Here is a 22,089-nt window from a genome sequence, read left to right on the forward strand (position 1 = left end):
CCCCGGAGCGAGCCATCTGCACCCTCGTGACCCCTACCCGCTGTCCTTGGGGACCAAAAAAGGCAGGGCAGGAGAGTGAGCAAGCTGCAGAAGGCAGCTACTGGGAAAAGCAACGGCTCTGTCCAGGCATCTCCCATAAAACCTGCCCTGTGACCGTCCTCTGCCTCTCCCCTAAAACCCTTCAGCGCCCAGCCCAGTGTTTATGGTGCCGCGGGGACGCCCTCCCCAGGGCTCTGGGTCTCCGCGCTCCTTAACACTCTCCAGCAACCATCAAACTCCATCAGGCCTGAAAGCACTCGCTAAGCCCTTCGGGAGAAGCTCTGATTTACACTTTTTACCCCCAATCACGGGGGTCTCCTCTGCCACGCTGTGATGGGAAGAGCAAGGGGAGCCCCCTGCCCGCGCACCGCAGCCTCCGAGGGCGCAGGGCTTTCTGCTTTTCAGCCCAGGGGGGCGCACACCGACTGCCCGAAATCACAGCTGGGGTGATGTCCCCATCGCTCTGACCCACGGACACAAGGCACGGACAGACAGCTGCCCAGCCCAGGAGGGCGCAGAGGCAGCAGGGGAAGCAGGACGTGGAATTTTCTGCAGGGATTTCAGCCTCTGCAGGCAGCGCCTTCCACCACGCGCACAGCTCCGCGGGGACCCTGACCTCGCTCCCCCTCGTCCTGCATCCTGCAGGGGACATCATCCACACCTCCCCTACCCCACGAGAGCCACGCACCCTGCGGGCAGCACCGCAGCATCCCGGGGCAAAAGGCAGGCACATCACCAGCAGCTCCATCTGCCCTGGAAGCAGCCCCCCCCCCGGCAGGCTCAAAACCGAGCTGGGGCGCAGCTGAGGCTGAGGCAGCCGCACTCCTAATTGCTTGCGAGAGCTGAGCGCTTATCTCCCGTCACCACTGTGCTCAGCGTCCCTAATTCCTCAAAAGCCAGCACAAAAAGCACGTTCCTGCTCGCAGCCTGGGCTTCTGCAGCCTCCTCGCTCCTCGCCCGCAGCCGCGTGGTTTGGGAAGGGTCCCCGCGCCCCTGCATCGCTGCGTCACAGCCTGCTGCCATCGCCGTAGCAGCGGGCTCAAATTAATATTGCTCAAATTAATATTATATCGTCTCGTCAGCCTCAGCTGCAGGTTGAGCAGGCGCCCTCTCGGGAGCTGGCTCTCCAGAAGCAGAGGGACGGGACGGATCCTGCCCGTGCAGCGCCGGGACGAGCCAGCATCACTGCAGGATCTGTCCCGAGCCCACAAGCACTTTTGGCACGCTGAGGGTCCAGTGGCCATGGGGCCACCGTGCCCCAGCCCAGACAAGGGAAAGCTGCTCACCCCCAGTGCCCCTCTCCTAGCCCCGCACACCGATCGCAGCCCGGGGCTGCTCCAGGAAGCACAGGATGGTGGCAGGGGGACCTGGAGAGCTCCACCCGCAGAGCTCCTGCGTGAGCAGGATCTGGGTTAGCGAGGGCTGAGCTCTTGGGGCACACGTGTGCTCCGAGGGGGTGCCCGGGCATCGCTGGGGGTGAGGGGAGCAGGCAGATTGGGGTCACGGTGGAGTCTCCATGGGGAAATAACAGAGCCCTGCAGAGCAGCCACGGGACACACGGAAACCACCTGCAACCGGTGCCCTCGCCAGCTCTCTCCCAGCAGGAAAATAAAAAGCAAAGCTGCAGATTCTGCCTCTACGTCCCCCAGGCGGCCACCCTGCCACCCCCGGGACCCCCGGAGGCAGACCCCAGCAGCGAGGCTGCAAGCAGCTAATGGAAGTTATTTATTAGGCGATTACCAACTTGGCTGTGCCTGCGCTGAATTAAGATAATTTGTAATTACGCGCAACGCTTTCAGAATACGGCACGCTTATGTTTTTAGTCACTTGTTTTATTAAATTAAACGCTCGGGCTAATTACAGGCATCCTTTGGATATCTCCCTCTCAACTATCGACACTCGGGGAGCCTGTCGCCGGCAGATAGCGTGTTTATTGCTCCAAGTGTGTTTGCTCACACAGGAACGTTCAGGGCTGTAATCAGCAACTATAAATTACATCGTTAAAAACGGGATCACCCTCTGCAAGGAAAGCCTCTGCTTAAGCCCATCAAAATTCCCACGGAAAGTAATTTCTGAGCGACCGAAGTTTTTGTTTCGCGGATACTGGAGGAGAATGGCTGCAGCCGGGGGAGGTTTGGGAAATAAACCCCGATTCGCACGTCTCCGCGCGGCCACGTGCGGCTGTCGCCATCTCCTCAAGCTGGGAAAACAGGGGAGCATCTTTCTGTGCCGGTAGGAAACCCAGCACCCCTTCCTCTCACACGGCACAGGAACTAATCTGAAAAATCATCTGAGTACAAAATTGCGCATCAATGGGGAATTCATTAGCTGGTGGCGCTTTGGCAACTCGCACAGACAAAGAGCTACCTCTCCACGGACGAGGAGATAATGTCGTCGCTAATGAGGAAATTGAGATGTGTAAAAATACTCGGCAATTTCAGAAGGGTTTTTTTTTCTTCTTCTTCTTTAATTTTAATTTTAACCACCACAATACTTGAATTCTATTTTCAGCGAAGCTGCCTTCCCACAGCCAGGCCCAGGGAGCAGCAAAAAGCACCTGGTGCAGGATGCCCTCAGATCACCCCCAGCTGGCTGCGTGTTCACGAGCCCAAAGCGGACACAGGGGTGGTGGGCAGCACTGCCCAAACGTGGGCTGGCTCACTGCACCTGCAGCATCTCCCCCAGCAAGTTTTTTTTGTCCAAAACAACGCTGTTTCATTTGGATTTAGGTCTGACACCTGCTTGCCCTAACGCAGACCCTCGGAGGGCTCATGCGACATTTAAAAGAATATTTTTCCTCGGTGGGTTTGATGGCTCCTCCTTCCCAATTACTCCTCTTTTGCCTGAAGCCTCAGGAGGCTCGAGGGGACCTGAGCCCCCCTGGAGCTCCCCCCAACCATCCCAGCTCCACACAGCAGCAACAGGAGCGGGCAAAACCCATCCCCTGCAGTGCTCCAGCTCCGGCACTGCCGCGTTCGCCCTGCGCCTCTCCACCCGCACCCATGGGGCAGCTGGGGGCACAGCCCTGCACTGACACCAGGAATGAAACTTCCAGCTGGTGGCTGGCAAGCCATGAAGTTGTCATCCTCTGGCGTTTCCAGACCATAAACTCCTCTCATTTGAAGCAGGGGGATGGGGTGTGCCACCTGAGCTGCCCCTTCTCGCGACACCCCACGCAGAGCAGCACGGCGGTGGGGCCGGGGGGACTCGGATGCAACTCCCCGAGTGCCAAGGCTGGAGACACAAGGCCATGCAGACAAGTTGGGGCAAAAGAAAGAAAAAAAAAAGGAATCCTGGTTCCTGCACAGAGCCAGGTGCTGCTCTGGGTAGAGCTGGAGCACCACAGCCATGCCTGCGGCTGGCACCAGGGAGGAAACGCACCCAAAGCACCAGGAGAGGCGCGGAGCAGAGGAGGAGCAGAAAAGAGGAGAGTGCAGGGCTGGGAGGCACAGAGGAGACCAGAGAGCAGCAACCAGCAGCAGGGCTCAGGGCTCAATTCGCCACCCATTAATCCCAGCTGCTGGGCTGCAAACGGAAGAATTTGGGGCCGAAACCCTTCAAGCACCAGGGGGAAGATGAAGGGAACGCAACTTGGGAAAGGCAGCAGAAAGCCTGGCTGGCCCTGCTCAGGATTGCAACAGAAAACTGTGCCAGCCCCATCACACCTGGTCCCCAGGGTCCCCAGGGCTTGGCTGCAGCAACTGTGCCACACCAGCAGCACGTCAGCACCGCCTGGGCAGCCCCCAAGGGCTGCTCCTGCGTCCAGCACCACCAGGACCCGGGCTGGGCTGCGGCACGCTCATGGCACACTCGTGGCACAACGCCTGCAGCAAGGGGATGCTCATGCCAAGCCGTGCTGCAATCCAGCCACAACCTCGGAAAGAAGGTGGCTATGCAGGAGCAGCAGCAGCACGGTGCAGAGCAGCTCCAGGGGCCGGGCTGTGCCAGCCCTTGGTCAGGGCAGGCGAGGCGCCAGCCCCGTCCCCGCTGCGCGCTCCTGCAGCTGGAGGAAGCCTTCAGGAAGGAGCAGGCTGCCAGGCCGAGCTAGCTCCGGGGCTTTGCACAGCAATCACATCCTGCACTGCCTCCCGAGCCAGAGGGAAACGATGAAATGGAGCTGGCGGTGCTGGGAAGAGGACTCCTGCCAGCCGGGGGAGGCAGCGCAGGGCAGCAGCAGCAGCAGCACCCTCGGTGCTGCCGGGCGCCCACGCTCCTTCAGCCTCTGCGCAGCGTGCAGGAAGGAGCACGAAAAAACAGCAGCTGGCAAAATCGCCAAACCGTGACACTTTTCACCCGGAGGAAGGGACCAAAGCCTTGGCGTGATGTGGAGCACCCTGGGCACCCCGAGTGGCCTTTGGCACCGTGCTGATGGGGTGTCTGGGACCAGCACCGGTCCCTCCTGGGAGCAACAGAGGCTCCACCACGGCACAGGTCACCGAGGGTCCCTCCTGCCACCCTCTGTGCCCAAAGCGCTTCAGGGATTTGCCCGACACGAGCCCCAGGCACCGACTTTGTTCCCACCCAGCCAATTGGAAACTCGTTAAAAAGTGCAAAACCCACTGAGGAGCAGCAGACTGGCTCCATAAACGCTCTCATCGGCACATAATGGGGCTTTTATGCTATTTTCCGACGGAAAAGTAATTTATCGTCCCCGGTCTTGCAGGGAAGTGATTCGATATGCTAATTGTCCCAAACAGCAGCACGGCGGGCGGCTCGCACGGCTGGCTGCGGGCGGAGGAGTAACTCTGCCCACAGGCAAGGCAGGGGGACAGACGGACACCCAACTGCTGCTGGTGGTGAGCACCCACCCCGCGGCGTCACCCCAACGTCTGGCACACGTGCCACGACCCACGGGGTCACCCCAGAGCCTCCAACCTGCTGCAGCAGGGGCTGGGGGCAATGCAGATCTTGCAAAATGGTGTTTAGGAGAGGGTTTTGGGTACCCCTGAGGATGCCAGGCCAGCAGGACACAGGCACGTGCAGGGTTCCCCACATTGTTCCCATGTCCCTGAGCTCCTGCAGGTCCCCAAACCTCTCCCAGCTTCTCCCTGCACTGCTGGTGCTGGAGCAGCAGCTGGGGCAGAGCAGCTCGCAGCGGGCACGGAGCCACAGCCGCTGGAAACTCGGAGCCAGCATCATCTGAAAGTCACCACCAAGCGGCTCAGGGTGGCGCGGGCAGCGAGCCCAGAGCCCCCAGCACCAATTAGCCGCTTGCTGATGACCTCTGCTGAGGATTAAACGTGCTGGAGGAGCGGGGCTGCCTCTGGGAGCAGGCACTGCTGCAGAGCGATGCTGCGGGGCACCGAGGAAGGGCTCGTGCTGCGTTCTGGTCTCGAGCAGCATTTTGGCTGATCCAAGCACAAGGAGCGTGAAAATGCAGCTGCCGGTCTCAGAACGGGGCTGGTTCTGTAGCCAGGCACCGGGATGCTCGGCGAAGCCTGCTGGAAAACATTTCTGCTTCGCTTCAGCCCGGCCCTAAAAGCGGCCCCGAGGTGCCGGGGGCTGGCTCTGCTCAGAGCCAAAGACCCAGGAGCGCTCGCAGGCTCCCTGCCTCGGGTCTGGCAGCCATGTCAGGATTTTTACACCACCTCCATCCTTTCCGAACCGTTAACCCGAATTTTCGATGATGCTGCAAAACCCGGCCGCTTCCTCGCAGCGCCGGCACTCGGCGGACTGCGCCGAGCGCCCCTTCAGAGACCGGTGTGGGGGAGCCTCCTCCTCCCACCACATCCCTGCTCCCGGGGACTTTTACGCCTGTGCACACCCTGTGTGAGCTGCTGAAGCTCAGCACGGTGCTGAGCCATGCACCGAGCCGGCAGCCAGGCAGGGATGCATTTTAATTCACCCGCAACCCCGCTCCGCAGAAGTCAGCAGAAGACAAAGCCCTATTTAAGCACAACGTGCCGAAACTGCGTGTGACGGGGGAAAAGAATAGAAGCGAGGGAAAAGTAGGCCAGCAGAGCCCGGGCCAGGCGGGAGGCAAAAAGCTTTTAAGGATGGAGCTGGGGTCCCCTCCGCGTGGCCCAGGAGAGGGGACCCCACGAGCCACCACCACCGGGGCACGGGCACCCCATCTCGGAGCAGCCACGGGCACCGCCTGCCCCATTTCTCCACAGCGTGCCAAATCTCTGCTCTTTCATCTCATCCATCCCAGATTTCACAGGCCAGCACTTGGGCAGCTCTGGCCGGGTTTAATTCCAGCACCCAGAGGCTGCTGTGAGGCTGGGTCCGTGCTCAGAGCCTGCAGCAGAGGGGAAGGGGTGGGAGCTGCTCACCGGAGAGCTTCCTCCCCCGTGCTCTTCTTCCTCGTTCCCTTTTCCAGCACCTTCCACAGAAGGGGGGGACACAAAGCTGTGCACCACGGGACGGTGCAGGCAGGAACACCCCTCACAACCCAGTGCTCCTCTGTACCCACACGCAGCCTGTGTGCCAGGAACGTGATTTGGGAGCCGGGAGCTGACCGCGTGGCACAGGGGGAGCAGGGTCCTTGGTGCACCCCCAGCCCTCAGCCCCCTCCCCATTGCACCAGCTTTAAAATAGGTCAGCGCCGGGACCCGCTCCCCTCCAGCACACGGCGTGCTGCTGGGCTGCTTCCTGGGGGCAAAATGAAAGAGAAATAGTAAAATTGAGCCTGAGCTGGATGAGCAGGTCAGGGCTGGGGGCAGGCAGAGCCTCCCCAAGGCAGGACACGGCCACGCTTCTGCTGCCCCCCAGGGAGGCAGAGGCTTGCAGCGAGCAGCCCGTGCAGAGGGGCTGTGGGCATTAGCAGGGCCCCTGCTCGCAGGAGGCTTCGTTCTGAGCACGTTGGGAGAACAGAGATCTTCAGAGGCTGGCACTGGTGGCAGGGGCTAAAGCTTTGAGCACCGCACAGCCGGAGAGGTGCGGGGAGGGATGGGCAAACAGCAAAACACCGTGGTGCGGGGGCACCGAGCTCTCCACGCCAGCCACCATCCCCTCTGCGGGGCCGGGGATGCTTTTGCCATCCTTCAGGCTGGAGGCTGAAGAGCTGAGATAAGGCAGCAGGCACGTGCACTGAGCTGTAAAGACGACACTGGCTCTGAGGCAGTGCCCCCGAGCGCACTCACGTGCAGCAATGCCCTACAGCGTGCATCCCAGTACCCCCAGTAGGGCCAGGGGCGATGCTGGGAACTTGCAGGGCACCACAGGGCATGGCACTGCTGGCAGGGACAGCTCTGAGGGCCACCCGGATGGAGCAGAGAGTCCCAAAGCCATCCTCTGCTGGAAAAAAAAAAAAAGTGTTTTTTTGCAGAGGCAGGTCGGTCGCGTACCTAAAATCACAGGCTCAAGTTTCCCGAGGCACAAGGGTGCTGTTGCTAGGCAGGACGTTAATTGCACAGTTCAGCAACGTGGCAGAATTGCACGGCTCCTCTCTAATTTAGTGCAATTTAACCATCAATAGAGGATTCAGAGCAGCTTCCTGATGAGATCAAAAGGTCAAAGCTTCATCCTCCCATCACGGATTCCGTGCTCGCCCGCCAGACTGAGAGGCATTTGCCACCACCACAGCGCTCCATCAGCCCCGGCCACCCCGAGAAGCCGGGGTGAGGCGTGCAGGGTGGCCGGGTCTGAGGCTCGTGCACTGCAAGCCCCGCAGTCCCCAGGGCTCGCCAAGTGCTGCAGCACCAGCTCCTCGTGCCCACAGAGCACCAGGCACAGCCCCAGCGGGGTCACCAGCCTCGAAGCAAGCTGGCAGCTGCCGGGATCCTCCTCGGAGCATCGGTGTCAGAGCACCAGGCGCTTCTGCTGGGTCAGAAGAGTGACAACACTTAAACCTACGGCGCTGGGGAAGCGTTTTAGCACAGCCCAATCTTCGGGGCGTATTACTTACACGGCATCAATGAGACCGAGCACTTAAGTGGTGCCGCGATTCGCACAACATATGGTGTGGAGACAACTTCTTCCTCCCGGCGATGCGCCCCGGGGCCGTGCGCTCTGCTTTGCCTGGGGCAGGGAGCCCGGCCCCCAGGAGCCCATCTCCCCCAGGAGCCCGTCTCCCCCAGCCAGCACCAGCCACGGGCCCAGGGGCTGGCCAGGTGCCTGTAAACTTCAGGCAATCCCCAGCGCTCTGCTGCTTTTCTTTCTGCTTCTTTTCTTTTCGCTCGGCTTTTGCTCTGTAAGCCGCGAGCAATTTACCGGGACGTCAGAGGCACTAATCCCCAGGGGAAGCCAGCTGTGCCAGCTCGCTCAAATGAACCCACCTCGGATCAGGACCCGTGCCCGGCCCCGGCACAGCCCCGAGAGCCAGGCTCTCCTCAGGCCAGGGTGAAAAACCTGCCTGAGGTGAAGCAGCCTGACCTCGTGCATGGCTCCAGCCTGCTCCCTGCTGTAGGGTGGCGAAGCAGGTGCAGAGAGGTTAGGACAAGGTGCCCGAGACAGAACAGCAGGAAGAAAGGAGAACAGCACGGCCAGGGCTGCCAGAACACCTGCACACTGCTCAGGGAGGCTCTGCCCAAAACAGAGAGGAGCGCCTGCTGCGGTGATCGCCCCCATCCACGGCACCCCGAGCGGCCAGGAGCCGGATCCTGGCAAGCCGAAGCCGCAGACCACGTGCCAGACAATCGCCTTCCAGCAGTGGGAAGGCAGGGGGGAAGGGAGAGAAGAACTGCTGAGAGAGATGCAAGCTAATCATTTTTACACTAGAAGGAGCATGCTACCCGGAGGGCAAAAAACAGGTTGCGAGAACATGCTGACTTCATGCGTCTTCGCCCTGGAAGCTATTGCAGCCCCTATTAAATATTGATCGGGGAACTCCAGTGCCCCCACTTTCTGCTCCCGCCTCTCCTCAGATGCACCTCTCCTCTGCCAATATTTAGAATACATTAGGGCCATATGCCCGAGCACTTAGCATTTTACGCTGCACTGCTCCGCCGGCGAAGCCGCGCTCGCCGCGCGCCCCATCCATGCCCGCCATCAGTTCTGTTACACGATACATGGATGAGTTACTGTGATCCTTGTAGCTGTAATTTAGCGGAGATGAGACACTGATGAGTTCGTGGTTTTGTTTCTCATTAATCTTTTATGCTCGTTGAGTGCGGTGCGCTCTTCCTAGTACAAACCCTGCTCGACAAACAGGGAAACAAGACGGTGTCTCCAGGCGGACCCCGCGGCCACAGGAGGCCATCCCTCGCCGCCGGGCAGGGCGCACGGTGGCTGTGGCAGCCTCGGATTCATCTCCAGGAGCAGTGACCCCAGCCAAGTGCCACTCGAAGGCTTTGAGCTGTGGAGGATGGGGGACGTCCTCTCTGCACCTCCTGTGGGTGACGGTGTCGGGCTGGAGGTCCCAGGGAGCGCGGTGGAGCCGGGGACCCGCTGGTTCCTCCAAGGCTCGTTGTGCTGAGCCGCCCTCCTCGGTTAGTGGAAGGAGGGAGGCACCAAGAGCAGACCAAAGCGATGGGAGAAGCCAGGAGATGGGCATTAAAAAAGGAAACGAGGGATGGAAAGCCCTGCTCGAGCTCGGGGCAGCCTGGATGCCCCGGGACAGAAACCAGGAGGGCGCTTGGTGGTGCCAGGCAGAGGGGACATCCAACAGCACCAGCCCAGCCTCGCTGCTGCTGCCCTTTGAGCATCCAGAAGGGGAAGTCTCAGGTGCACCCCGGCCTGGGAACACCCCAGTGGGGCTCCTGTGCCCCAGCCCAGTGCTGGAGGGGCCGCTTGGTGCCCCCCACCAGGGTCACGCCGCCTGCCAAGCCGCACGCAGCCCCTGCAGGAGGGCTGGCTGCAGCACCTGTAAATCGTGACCGAGCAGCTGCAGCGCACGGAGCCACATCCTGGACAGCCTGACCTGACCGAGGAGTGCAGTGCTGCAGTACAAAGCTCTTTTCTGGGGGTAAACCAGCTAAAAACAGGCGTGATGTGACCCCTCCTGAACAGCTTGCCTCCGAATCTTAAAAGGGGTTATAAATCCAGCTCCAACAGAGCCCGAACCAGTAGCTGGAGGGGTGCGGGCTTCCCCTGACCCCCAGATCCATCTCCTGCCTGTCCAGGGCCACGTGGACGTCAGCAGCTCCGGCTGTGCTGGAGGCGGCCGGCAGCAAGCTGGGCAGCTCGCTCTTACAAAGCACTTCCAGCCTCACATAAATATCTTGGCAATCAGCAAGTGACAGCGAAAGGAGCAGAGAGAAAGTACCGCAGTTCAATGGGGTTTGAGTAAAATATTACTCTTTCTAAAATCTGCTGGAGCGTGGGAGAGACTGAGCGATAAAGGAGGGGGTGCGGGGACTCGGCGGTGCCCGCGGGGGTGCGGGACCGACCCTGGCAGCTGCCCTGGTGCCCCGCAGAGGGGGCTCTGCCCTCACCCAGGCCCCGCTTTCCATCAGGAGGTGGCGGAGGTCACGGCACCGAGCCGCAGAAGCCAGGTTGGACAAGAGATTGCGGGCACAGGGAAACCTCATCAGGACTCCACCAGCAGCACCTCGGGGAGCCGCCTGGTTGCCGTCCAGGTCGCTGCCCCAGCGCCGACCTCCTTGCTCTCTGCAGAGGGACAGGGCCACGTGCGTTGTGCACAGCATCCCGCCCCCGGCAGCTTCCATCCCTCTGCTCTTCTCACCTTGAACGGCGAGGAAAGGGGACTGCCTGCTCGGTGAAGCAGCGAGCCAGCCCCGGTGCCAGCTCTGGGCTAGGAGCCCGGCCAGCGCCCACGGCGGGGGCTTCCCACGGATGCTGCGCACAGCAGAGATGCTCTCGGCAGGAGGGGGGTGCTGAGCAAGCACCCAGCTGCAGCCCCCTCTTGCAGGGTGCCCCAAATTCATCTCTGACAGCCTAATGCCAGGCAGGGGAAGGGGAAAGCACACGGCCAGTGGCACAGGTGGGTGCTGCTGGGCACCAGTCCCCAGGGAACAGTGGGAGCTGGGATGCTAGGGGGGCAATGCATGCACCGTGCCCACCACACGCTCACCGGGACGGGCAGGAAAGGTGCCTACCTCTCTCAGACAAGTGGAGATGCTGAGACCCCCAAGCAGGTTAGGCCTGATGGTATCGGGGCTCTGCCATCACACCCAGGCTCCCCCTTCCTCTAATGTTGCTAATTCCTGGCTGTGAGCCCTCCTGTCAGCAGGGACCGCGTGGTGCGTAAAAGCTCTGGGGATGCGTGGGGCCATCTCAGCCAAAAGTTCCCTGCTCCATCAGCAGCCCAAGGAAAAAAAAAAAAAAAAAACAGCCCCAAATCCATCTGTTTTTTTGCCTCTGAAGCCATTTCCAGCTTCCCTACGCTTCCAGCTCCTCGCTGCTTTGTGGGAGTGACGGTTCCCCTAAGCCTGCCTGGTGCGGTGACGGCCGCCAAGACGCACGTCGAGCTCACGGTTAGCAGCCACTGTGCCAGGAAAGCTCCGAGCAGGCACGAGCTCCAGCAGCCCTGGAGGCATGGCTGGGGGGCCAGCAGAGTGTGCAACCCCCCCCAGCTCCCACCGCAGCCTCCTCTGCCTCCAGGGCCTGGCAGGGGCAGCACGGCCCCGGCCCCCCTCGTGTCCTGCACCCCTCCAGGGTAGCGGCCCCGTTCAGGCCCCCAAACACCACCCCCAAGGGCTGCTTCCCTGCGCCTTTTTCCTCCTCAAGCCAGGGTCCGTGTCTGATTCCCCCTCTCCGAGAGTTTTACCAATTAAGATATCAATTTAGATAAATTGTGGGATCGGAGCAGATTTGTGGTGCGGTTGCACCAATTGAGCAAATGCGGCTTGCTAGAACACAGAGCTGCTAACAAGGTTCTGTAATTTAGCTGTCCAAGGGAATGAACTTCTGATTAAAAAAGCTCAGCTGAAATCAAGCTCCCCCGGAGCACCGCGGACGGGAGCTGCCCAAGGGAGCCCGAGGGAGTCCCAGCCCTGGGGTCAGACGCGCGCTCAGCGTCGCCAGCACCGGGCTCTGCCCCAGCTGCCTGGACAGAGCCATCACCAGGACAGACAGACAGACCACAAAACCTTCTGATGGGCTGAGTAGTGCTGGAAACCGGGGTGATTGGTATCAGCTGCAGTGATGGGAGAGGTTTCACCACACCCCAAGGCGCCCTGCTCGCCCCAGAGGTGCCCGAGGTGCCCAAAGCGCACCCAAAGCGCACCCAAAGCGCACCCCATGCTCCAAGCCCCACATTTGGGGCTCAGCCCTGAAGCCAGGTCCTGCCTCAAGCTCCGACCCGACAAATCCCTAAGCTCATGAAGGGGAAGGATCGCTGTGAACACCCAGCCTTTGATGCTGCCCACAAGCACGTGCTCCCCCAAACGGCACCCCAGCCGTGGCAAGGAGCTGCCCCGTGTCTCGGTCCAGACCCTGGCATCGTCCCCGTGCTGCCGCAGCACCGGCACCACACCTGCAGCCCCAGCACCTGGGCAGTGGTGGGAGATGCATCTTCATCTGAATATATTACGTTCCTCGACAGAGAGGAGCAATAGAGATATTAAATGCTATCAGCTCCCGCGCTCAGGATTCATTTCGCGCTGGGTGATGAAGGCGGAAGATGAAAGGCTGTAGGGTTTTATTACATTGAATTTTCAGTTTGTCATTTCCCATCCACTCGATCAGGTGCCTAGGGACCGATTTGCATTCCGTGCGATGGAGACGGATCTCCCCAGCGGAGCAGCACTAGCTACTCGCTGCCTACTACAGGGTGCACGTACCCGGACCCAGGGCAGGGACGAGGCTGCGAGGAGCCCAGGCGAGCCGCAACGGGGCCGCATGCACCTGCCTGAGGACAACGCCAGCAGCTCTGCCGTGAGCTGCCAGACCCATGCACCACGCTGGGAACTCGTGCAGTCCTTGCAAAACAACCTGAAATCAGTCCAAAACATGCCTGTTTTCACGCTCCTTCTTTACAAGGGCAGTTGGGATGGGGTCTGTGACACCAGAAGCGCCCTGCGCCCTGCCCATGTGGAGCTGTGCCGTGTGCCAGCCCCCAAAGCACGGTGCACGAGCCCAGCACCTGCTCAGCGGAGGTGGAGAGGGGCGCACAGACCCCAGTAAGGGCAGGGCTTGGTTGGCCGGGGCTGTTCTGGTTTGCTGTTTAAATTCTAAAGGGAAATCTGGAAGGGGAGGGAGGCAAACATTTCACCGATGGCATTCACAGGTAATTAAGCAGAGCCGGAGATGAAAATGCAGGAGGACCCGAAGAAGGATGAGAAGGAAAAAGAAAGAAATGAGGTTTAACGCGACCACCCACGAGCCAGCGTGGCAGAAGGCGCTCCCTGCAGGGCACAGCAGCAGCCTCGGGCAGCCCAGCACAGCACGGGGGGCACGGTGACATGAGGGACCCAATGCTCTCCTGGGGGGGCTGTCCAAGGAAGGGGGGCAGGCAAAGATGCGCTGCGAGGATGCTCTCCAGGCACCTCTGCCAAAAACCTTCAGAGGAATGGGCCCAGGAGCTGCAGTGCCATGGCTCAGCCCCCGTGGGGACGCGCTCTGAAGCCACCAGCACAGGATGGGGACGTGCGGGGACACCACGCAGGCAGCGGGCACTGCGCGCCCTGGGGTTACGCCGGCACTGCCGCGCTCACAGCACCACACAATCACACACGGTGTGGGGGTTTGGCTGCAGGATGCCAGCACCTGCAATCTCAGGATGCTATTTAATGATGCAGCTGCTTCCAAACGCCCCACCGCTTCCACCAGACGAGCGTCTCAAAGCAGAAGCCAGCAGCGGGCGAGTGGATTCGGGGCGGCGTGGCACCGGCAGCGGGCTGGTGGCCCAGCCCCAACCACTGCTCAGGCTGCTGCTGCAGAGATGCAGCAGGCAGAAAGAGGCCAAATACTGGGCAGAAAGGGTCAGGAGTCCCCCAGAGCCCACATTCTGGGCATCCCCAGGGTATGCCTGTCCAACACGGTGGGGCCGGTGATGAACCCGGCAGGCACGGAGAACGTGACTGCCCGTGCCGTGGGGACACCACTCCCAAAGGAGCAACGCTTCCACGAGCAGAGCGGGCAGCGAGGAGCCTTTCTGCAGTCTCCTTGGAGACCGTGACCACTGCAAATGATCCGTGCTCCCCCCGCAGCACGGCCGCTCCAGGGCAGCCCCCCTGCTGGCACCGGTGCCCGGCCCCGCGCCCTCCCCGCCGCGCAGCGCGCCGCATCTCCGGTCCACCCAGCTCTGACGCCAAAGGAACAGCAGGAGGAACGGGCTAATCTGGGAAGTTATTCATAATTCAGTGTGTACAAAACAAGGCAGCAGCCGAGGTAGGCAGGAATTTCCAAATTATGGTTCCCACAGCAACCCGAGCTCGGTCCCCGCAGCCGTGCGCGGCTCCACGCGCTCGGGGGCTCCCGGCGCCGCTGCGGCCACGCAAAATGCCACGTTGTGTGCGAGCCGGTGCTGCGTGGGGAGAAACAGCCCTGGAAAAGGCAAGCTTTCACGCAATCCTGCACGAAGGCTGGCTTTCTGCTCCCAGCTGGAAACCCCTCCTCTCGCTCGCGGGCTTGGAGCAGCCCTCGCCATCTCGGGAGGCGCGGGATGACAGGGACGGTTCCGCTGCAGGCAAGGCAGGCACCTGGTGGGCAGCTCAGCAGCTCGTGAGTGCATCCACCGCTGGAGGATGGGGGTAAAAAAAAAAAAAAAAAGCAGCCAGCAGGTAAATCCCTGCCCCACGGGGCTCTTGGAGCGGTTCAGAGCCAGCGCCACCAGGCAGCACCTGGCTCCTGTCCCTGCACGACGGGTGCCAGCCCCGCCAGCGGGTGCCCCCGTCCCCTCTGCCGACCTTTCTGGAGGGAGACAGCGGAGATGGAACCAACGCCCTGGCTCCTGTCCCGGCACACGGGCGTGATGCACGGCACCGGGAGCGCGGTTACGCAGAGGCTCAGTGTGTGGCCGCAGCGTACAAATGGCAGGGGTTATTTGGGGCACTTACACTCACGGTCCTGTCGTTCACTCGCAGGACGCGGAAACCCAGCGCAGAGCAGACCGAGGCACGCACAAACGCAGCATTTCTGGATTTCTGCTTTTCTCCTGACACTTTGGGGCCAGGCTGCACGGGGACCCCAGCCCTGCCACTTGTCACGGGATGCCAGCAGCTCTCGTTTTCCCCACACAAGCACTAACACGGCCCCGTGCAGAGCTCCCTCCAACACTGTGGGGCCGCAGACAGCGGCTGAGCACTCGCTGAAGGGCAGGGAGGACAAGGAAAACCAAAGAGGGATTTGTGCACCACACAACACCTCCAGCAGCCCGCAGGCTCCTGCTTCGCCCCCTGGCAATGGGCAAGCAGCAGGGAAGCAGGACAGGGATGGTCACTGTGATGGGAAAGCCCAATTCCCATCTCCTGCAACCCTCAAGAGAGAGGACAGCGCTAAGCAGGAGCTCACAGGGACGGGAATCCACCCGGGGACGGTCACAGACACCGGTGACACTGCCACAGACGCCCCCTCTCACCCCAACGCCACCTCCCCACGGTCACCTGAGTGCTGTCGCCCTCCAGCCGGGGGGGTCGGATGCTGGACAGATGAATGGTTTTGTGGTCCCCAGAGTTCAGCTTCACCACGATGGCGTCGGCGTTCAGCACCTGCATCACCTGGGGAGGGAGAGAGCGCAGCGGTGAGCGGCGTCCCTGCAGGCACCACGACCCCAAACAGCACCACGACCCCAAACAGCACCAGCACGGGGCACGTTCCCAACCCACCCCAGCTCCAGGGGCTGCCATCCAGCGTGGAAGGAGCAGCTCTGAGCCTTGCTTGGGTAGCCAAGGCTCACCAAGACAAGAGCAGCTCACCAGTGCGTCCACCATCCTGCTCTCCAAGCCCAGCACCACTCAGAGCCCCACGGTATTCCCCAGTGATGCCACAGCACACAGGCACACTGATCCATCATGGATAATTATCGAGGTGATGCCCACTTCTCTCTCAAGTGATGGGATGTTTGCTTTATGTATGGGCAAAGGGGCCCCTGCACGCATGGTGCCAGCAGCTGGAGCAGCCAGGGCATGACTGGGTTAGCTGAGGAGCAGGGGAAGGAGCAACGAGGGAACGGAGGAGCCCTGCAGACTCCTCACAGCCTCGTGGATTAGATATATTTTTCACACGACAAGTTTCTCTTGCTGCAAACGTTGCTCCCAACAAGGTTTCCAATTTTCCAGAGCCGTGCCGGGCATCGTTCACCTCCGTGGTGCCCGCAGCGGTGCAGCACAGGGGAGGAACAGCAGCCCCCAACGCACAGCATCCATCCGATGGCACGGTGCCACCGTGAACAGGGGACAACGTGGGGTGCGTCCTGCAGGGGGGGGATCAGGTCCCACAGGGAGCAAACCTCACAGAAAGCTCGGGTGCGTGCATCAGACCTGGGACCAGAGAGCAGCGAGCGCAGGCACAGACCTCACGGCTCAGCTGGTGGCTCTGCACGCACTCAGGGAGCAAATTAATTAGAGCAACTGGTGGCAGAGGCAGGCAGGGCCATGCAAGTAGACGGAGGGGGGCAGGAGGCTCCCAGCTCGCTGTTGTGATCATTTTGGTTTTCGTGAACCACCGCTCCCCAGCCGGGACCAGGAGCATCTCCAAGAGCAGGATGAGACACCGGGGCTCTCCCACCGCCACCATCAGCCCAGCAGGACCAACACAAACTCTCCCTGACCTCCTGCTGGTACCCGTGAGGCTCACCCGTGCCCCGTGTGCCCATCCCAGACACCCCAAACCCACGGCCAGAGCCGGCAGGGAGCTCAGCAGGGACCGGCCCTTCCCCGCCTGAGGCGCTTTTTGCCCCAGCAGGCACATCAGTCCCTCCCCATGCGCTTAGTCAAAGGGATAACAGGATTACAGGAATTAGAATTAAAACAGACATTAAGGATTTCCAGGGCTCCTCGGCACAGCAAAGCCCTCGGGGGGACATCCCTGCCCCCAGCCTCCGCCTCTCCGGGGAGGCAGATCCGGAGGTTTTGCAGGCAGAGCAGAGCCCACGGCCGTCTGCACGCTATAGGGAGCGATCACAGCTTGTGCTTCGGGGCATTCAGGGGTCGGGCAGGGGTCCCAGCCTCCCCGCATGGGTTACACGGGGCTGGGGAAGAGCCCCCCGGTGGGGGCTGCAGGAGCGGGGGCTCCCTGTAAGGGCAGGAGGAGCTGGGTGACCCCACAGGGGTGCTCCCCAAGCCCCTCTACCCCGTGGCATCCCCTCCCCGTGGGCACCAGCACACAGATCAAGGGCAGGCCTCTCCCCCCCCTCACCCTACAGGGCAAAGCCCCCGCTCCTGCAGCCCCCGCCGAGCCGAGGAGACTGGCAGCAAAACCCCAAGGCTCAGCACAGCTCAGGCGCGGGGCCATTTTTCTTGCTCACAATTTCTCAGCTTGCTGCGGACAGCTTCCTTTATCCAATATTTATTGTGGCTTCACCTGCCTCAGAAAGGCACTTTGATAAACGGATTGAAAGGGATTTTTTTTTTTTTTTTTTTTTTTAAATCTCTGCAGCTGCTGCTCGAGGAGCCTGCGTGCCGCGGTGCCGCTCCCCCCCCCCCCCCCCCCAACCCAGCCTTCCCCCAATTCGCAGCCCCCCCCAGGGGGGCCAGGGGCACCTCTCCAAGCCCGGGCATCCTCCTCCTCTCACCCCTCCACCTGTGCCCGAAGGTGAAGGCAGCAGGCAGTGACAATTTCTCACATGAGAAGTTTCCCTGGCTGCAAGCGCTGCTCCCAACAAGGTTTCCAATTTTCCAAGCCAGAGCCTTGCAACACCCTGGGCAGGAACCGGCACCGACCCGGCTGCTGGGGGGGGCGAGGAGGGGCCGGGAAGGGGTGGCTGCACAGGGCACCCCTTGGGGACCCCCGGGACGGGCAGAGGCTGGCCTCCTCCTGGCCTCCGAAGCGCTGCTGCCTCCTCCTTGCACCGTTTTGCCCTGGCTGCGTGCTGGGGAACAGAGACCCCATTCAGAGCTCTCCCAGCTGCCGCGGGGCCACGCAGCAGCAGCCTGGCAGGTCCCCAGGGCTCCCCTCCCCGCGCTAACGAGGGCAGCTCGTTATGGCAGCGCTCCTGGGAGGGGGCTCGGGGACAGGCCACGGGGCAGGGACTGTCCCCAGGGTGGTCCCTGGGCGCTGCTCCGTGCCCAGGCAGAGATGGGCAGGGTGATTTTTTGGGGAGCCAGAGCCCTGCGTGCACAGCACCGTCCCCCTACCCCAGTTCCCCAAATGGGGAAGCGCTCTTGGAGAGGTTTTGGCTTGCTTCTGCAGTCAACTCCAGCAGGAAAGCAGCTCCCCAGACTTGCTTTGGCAGATTCCGCCGAGATTTGAGATGATTTGGCCACGATAAAGGGGCTAAGCATTTCGGAAAGGGAATCAAAAAAAAAAAATAAAAATAAAAACCACAAGGCTGGGAGCTCATCCACGAACGCCTTCTCCGTTTTTCTCCATTTTGCAGAAAGGCTGGAGCCGATCCACAGCGCAAGGCAGGGCAGGACGCACACAGCCAGCCTGCCTGGGGCCCCCCCGAGGGATGCCCGGGGTCACCGTGCGCAGCCCCCACCCGGGTGCACGGGGGGACACGCGGCTCCAGCAGCGCAGTGACAGCTCCCCGGGCACCCAGGGCCCCAGACGAGCGCTGCTGTCATCCCTCTCCTCTTCCTCAGCATCCCCAGCCCCTCCTCGCTCGGGGGGAGCTGATCCTGCCCCAGGGGTTGGGGAGGGGGCAGAGTCCTCCCCGAGCCCTCGCAGCCCCGGGAGCCGCAGAGAAAGAGCGAAAACCGAGCTGCAAACAGCTTTTGGCACGGCCTCGCTGCGAGCGTGATGCGTTCAGCTCCAAGCAACGCTGTCCCAAATTCTTGGGTGCTCTAAGACAAGCTGACGTAGGAAATTCTGAAGAGAGCCTCCTGTCTCTTCAGATTTTTATCCCACCTCTTTTCGTCTTGCCACTCGCCCCACCGTTTATCGGCGGCGAGTCCGCAGCTGGGGCCGAGATTTCAGCCCTGCCCGAACCAAGCCCCCTGCTCAGAGCACCCCCCTCGCTCCACACCGCAGCAGGACCCCAAAATCAGCCACAGCCACGTTGTGCCCATCACTCAGCACCACGGGGGCAGGTTGGGACCTTCCCCTTGTGCCCACTGCCCCCAGGATTGGGCAGGTCCCTTCTGCCACCCCGCCTCGGCCAAGCCAAAGCGACTCATCCACCCCCTCTGCGGTGCGAGGCTGCACCCCACAGAGCCCCCCCGGGGAATATGAGGATTGAGGGGTGTTTATGGCCCCTTCCACGCAGCCCCCCGGGCGCTAGGAGGATTGATGGGTGTTTATGGCCCCTTGGGTGCGGCACCGGGCGCGCGCCCAAGCCGCGTTTAAGCTCCTGCGCTCCCGAGCGCGCGGGCATTTGTCCTGATTTTCCCTGTCACTTGCAATTCTCGGGGAGGGAAAAGGACCAAAAATTGACACTGCAAAAACGACATCGCCCAGGGGGGGCTCTGGCTGACTGCTCCCTAAATGCTGATTTGCGCGTTCCTGCATAAGCAGCAGTTTTTAAGCACAGGCAGAGACTTTCTGCTGCCTCCCCGGGAGGCAGGGGGCACGACGCGGTGTCCGGGGCTCCTCCTGCGGAGCGAGCGCAGCCCGACTGCACCAGAGCCGTGCTCCTGGGGAGGAATTCATCCCTCCCCCGGAGCTGCAGAAAGCTGGGGGGGTGAGTGGGGGGCACAAGGGGCTGTGCCCAGGACCTGGGGCAATCCTGGGTGCTCTGCTCCCAGCGACTGGACGCCCCCTGTGCTTGCCCATCCAAGCCCAGGGAGAGGGCTCGGACCCCCAGGGGGGATGCGCTGCCCCCCCTACCCCACCCCCAGCTATGGGGGCACCCCCACACCTCCAGCATCATCTTCGCCCCACAGCAGTGCCCAGGGGGCTCGGGACCAGAGCCCTGCCCGCTGCAGCTCCCCGGCAGCGCCCCAGCTCGCACGCGAGCCGCTCGACAAAAATGACGGGCGTCTTGGAAATGCCAGGAGCATCCATCCGCCCCCCCTTGCCTCCGCAAGCTGCTGAGCAAAGCATGACTAATGCCCCCCGCGTCTGGTCCTGGCGCGGGCTTGCGTCTGCAGCCTCTGCCAGCGCAGGATGAGCGCTGCGGAGCCGCCAGCGCCGACACACGGCGCTCCCCTGCCCTGCACGGGGCGCTCACCGTCACCGTGCCACCTGGGGCAGGGTCCCCCCACCCTGTGGGGCTTCTCCTCCCTGCCAGGGGCTCACCTCCGTGTTTGGGGAGGGGTCTCGCAGGCCAGGCTCTGGCTGCGCCCCCAAGGAGCCCCCCCCTGGGGTTGGTGCTCAGGACACTTTGATGCACTGCTCAGAAGGGAAGAGCACAGCCAAGCCTTCGCTTGGCTTACGTGAGCAAGCGCCTCCCTGCCCTCGCCCTGCAGGACAGGAGCTGTCACACGGGGACCAGCGACAGCGCCGTGCCTTTGGTGGATGAGATGATGAAGCTGCTGGATTACACCCTCAAGACAGGACCAGGGGCAGGAGCTCCTCACCCCACCCTGCCCGGCACCACCACCGCTCCCTGAGCCAGTGGCCAGGCACAGCCCCGCACCCTGCATCATCCCCTAATTCCTCCTAATTCTCCCCCAAAACAGGGTGAAGCAGCGGCTGGGCAGGACACGGGGACACGATGCTCTCCAGGGGGGGAAACACGGAGCTGGTGCCCAGGAGGTGGCTGCGAGGGGGGGCCGTGGCCCAGCACCGCCCGGCGCGGGGGCTCAGCGCGCTTCCCAAAAAACCCAACTGCGCATTTCCCAGGGCTCCCAGCCCAGCTGCAGCCCGGCGGCTGGGCGAGCCGGCAGCACCACCTAGCGGGGCTCAGCACCCGGCTCAGCACCCGCTCAGCTCGGGGCTCCCTGCTGCAGCACCCCCGACGCGATGCTCCTCCGGTGGGACGCGCGCCCGGGGCAGGCACGGCACCCGGACGGCCACACTCTGCTGCCAACAGCGACCAAACCTCGCCGGGGAAGGGGTGAGCACGGCTTCAGGATGGTGTGCCCACACCAGGGATAAAGGGAAGGGACATGGAGCCACCGTGATGGGAAGGGGAAGCTCTGCTGAGCCCTGTCCCCTGCAGCACCCAAGGGTGCCCAGCAGCCTGTCCCCAGCCCGCAGCCCCCTCCCCTCTGCCCTGTTCCACTTCTCCCCACCCCAAGCACGGTGCAGGGACCATGGGCTGCACGGATGCCATCAAGCCCTGGCTCCAACCCACAGAGGGCAGCCCAAGCCCAGGGGGCACCCAGGTGGTCCACAGAGGGGAATTGAAGCCGCAGGCATAGCCGGGGCAGAGCCCAGCTTTGGGGTTTTTCCAACCACACGCAGGTGCCCAGCACCCGTCCCTGCCCTGCTCCACCAGGCACTCACCTTGGCCACAAACTGCTTGTCCTTCTGGTCCAGGTTGGCCGTGGGGGCCACGTAGTCCCTCCAGATCCTCAGCTTGCGCTCCTTGGCGAACCTGGCGGGGTGGGGGAGACACCCGGTGACACCCGGGCAGGGGTCCCCGGGCACAAAGCTGCCACCTTTATTCTATTCCAGAGGGCATCAGCAAGTGGCCGAGGGCTGCTCCAAGCCACAGCCTGCCCGTGCCACGGCTCAGTGACACCAGGGACACCCGATGGACGTGGACGGGGATGGGGCCAGCACCCCGTGCACCCGCTGGCAGCCCCGGGCTCACCTTTCGGCGGCGCGCAGCTTGTCGGCCCCGCGGGTGTAGACGGCGATGGACCAGTCCACGCAGCGGGCGAAGCCCTCCTTCAGCAGCAGCTCGGTGATGTTGCCGTTCTGCAGACGGGGAGGGGGGTGCACGCTCACACACGGGGCCCCACGGCATCGGGATTTATCCTTCCCTTCCCCAGTGCGCAGCCCCTTCGCCGTCACGGGTCCCCAGTGCCCACAAACGGTGCAAGGCCTGGCCACAGCACCCCAAGGGTGCCACGGCACACCCAGAGGACCCCAAAAGACCACAGGGCTCTGCTCAAACGGTCCCGTGCCCTCCTACATCCCCTGGCAGAGAGCACAGCTCCCAGCCCTGCGGGGCTGCTCCGAGCCCCATGGAGGCGGCAGGACCTCGCAGCGAGCTCCAGCAGGGGATGAAGAGCAGCCTGGAAGCCCCCAGTGCCCCCCCTCCCGCCCCTCACC

General features: G+C 62.3%; 1 protein-coding gene across 2 annotated transcripts in view; it reads right to left on the reverse strand.

Moving 5' to 3' along the window:
• The window catches only part of SND1 (staphylococcal nuclease and tudor domain containing 1), a 280,994-nt gene that overhangs the window by 248,117 nt on the left and 10,788 nt on the right, over positions 1 to 22,089 (reverse strand). For both annotated transcript variants that reach the window (XM_084504489.1, XM_084504488.1), the window contains exons 8-10: positions 21,626 to 21,732; positions 21,316 to 21,406; positions 15,429 to 15,542 (exon numbers count right to left, since the gene is read on the reverse strand). In XM_084504489.1, the coding sequence (XP_084360615.1) occupies positions 15,429 to 15,542; positions 21,316 to 21,406; positions 21,626 to 21,732 (312 nt within the window). The remainder of the gene's footprint in view (positions 1 to 15,428; positions 15,543 to 21,315; positions 21,407 to 21,625; positions 21,733 to 22,089) is intronic.

Source organism: Aythya ferina (assembly GCF_964211825.1).
Source record: "Aythya ferina genome assembly, chromosome: 1".
Taxonomy (NCBI): Eukaryota; Metazoa; Chordata; class Aves; order Anseriformes; family Anatidae; genus Aythya; species Aythya ferina.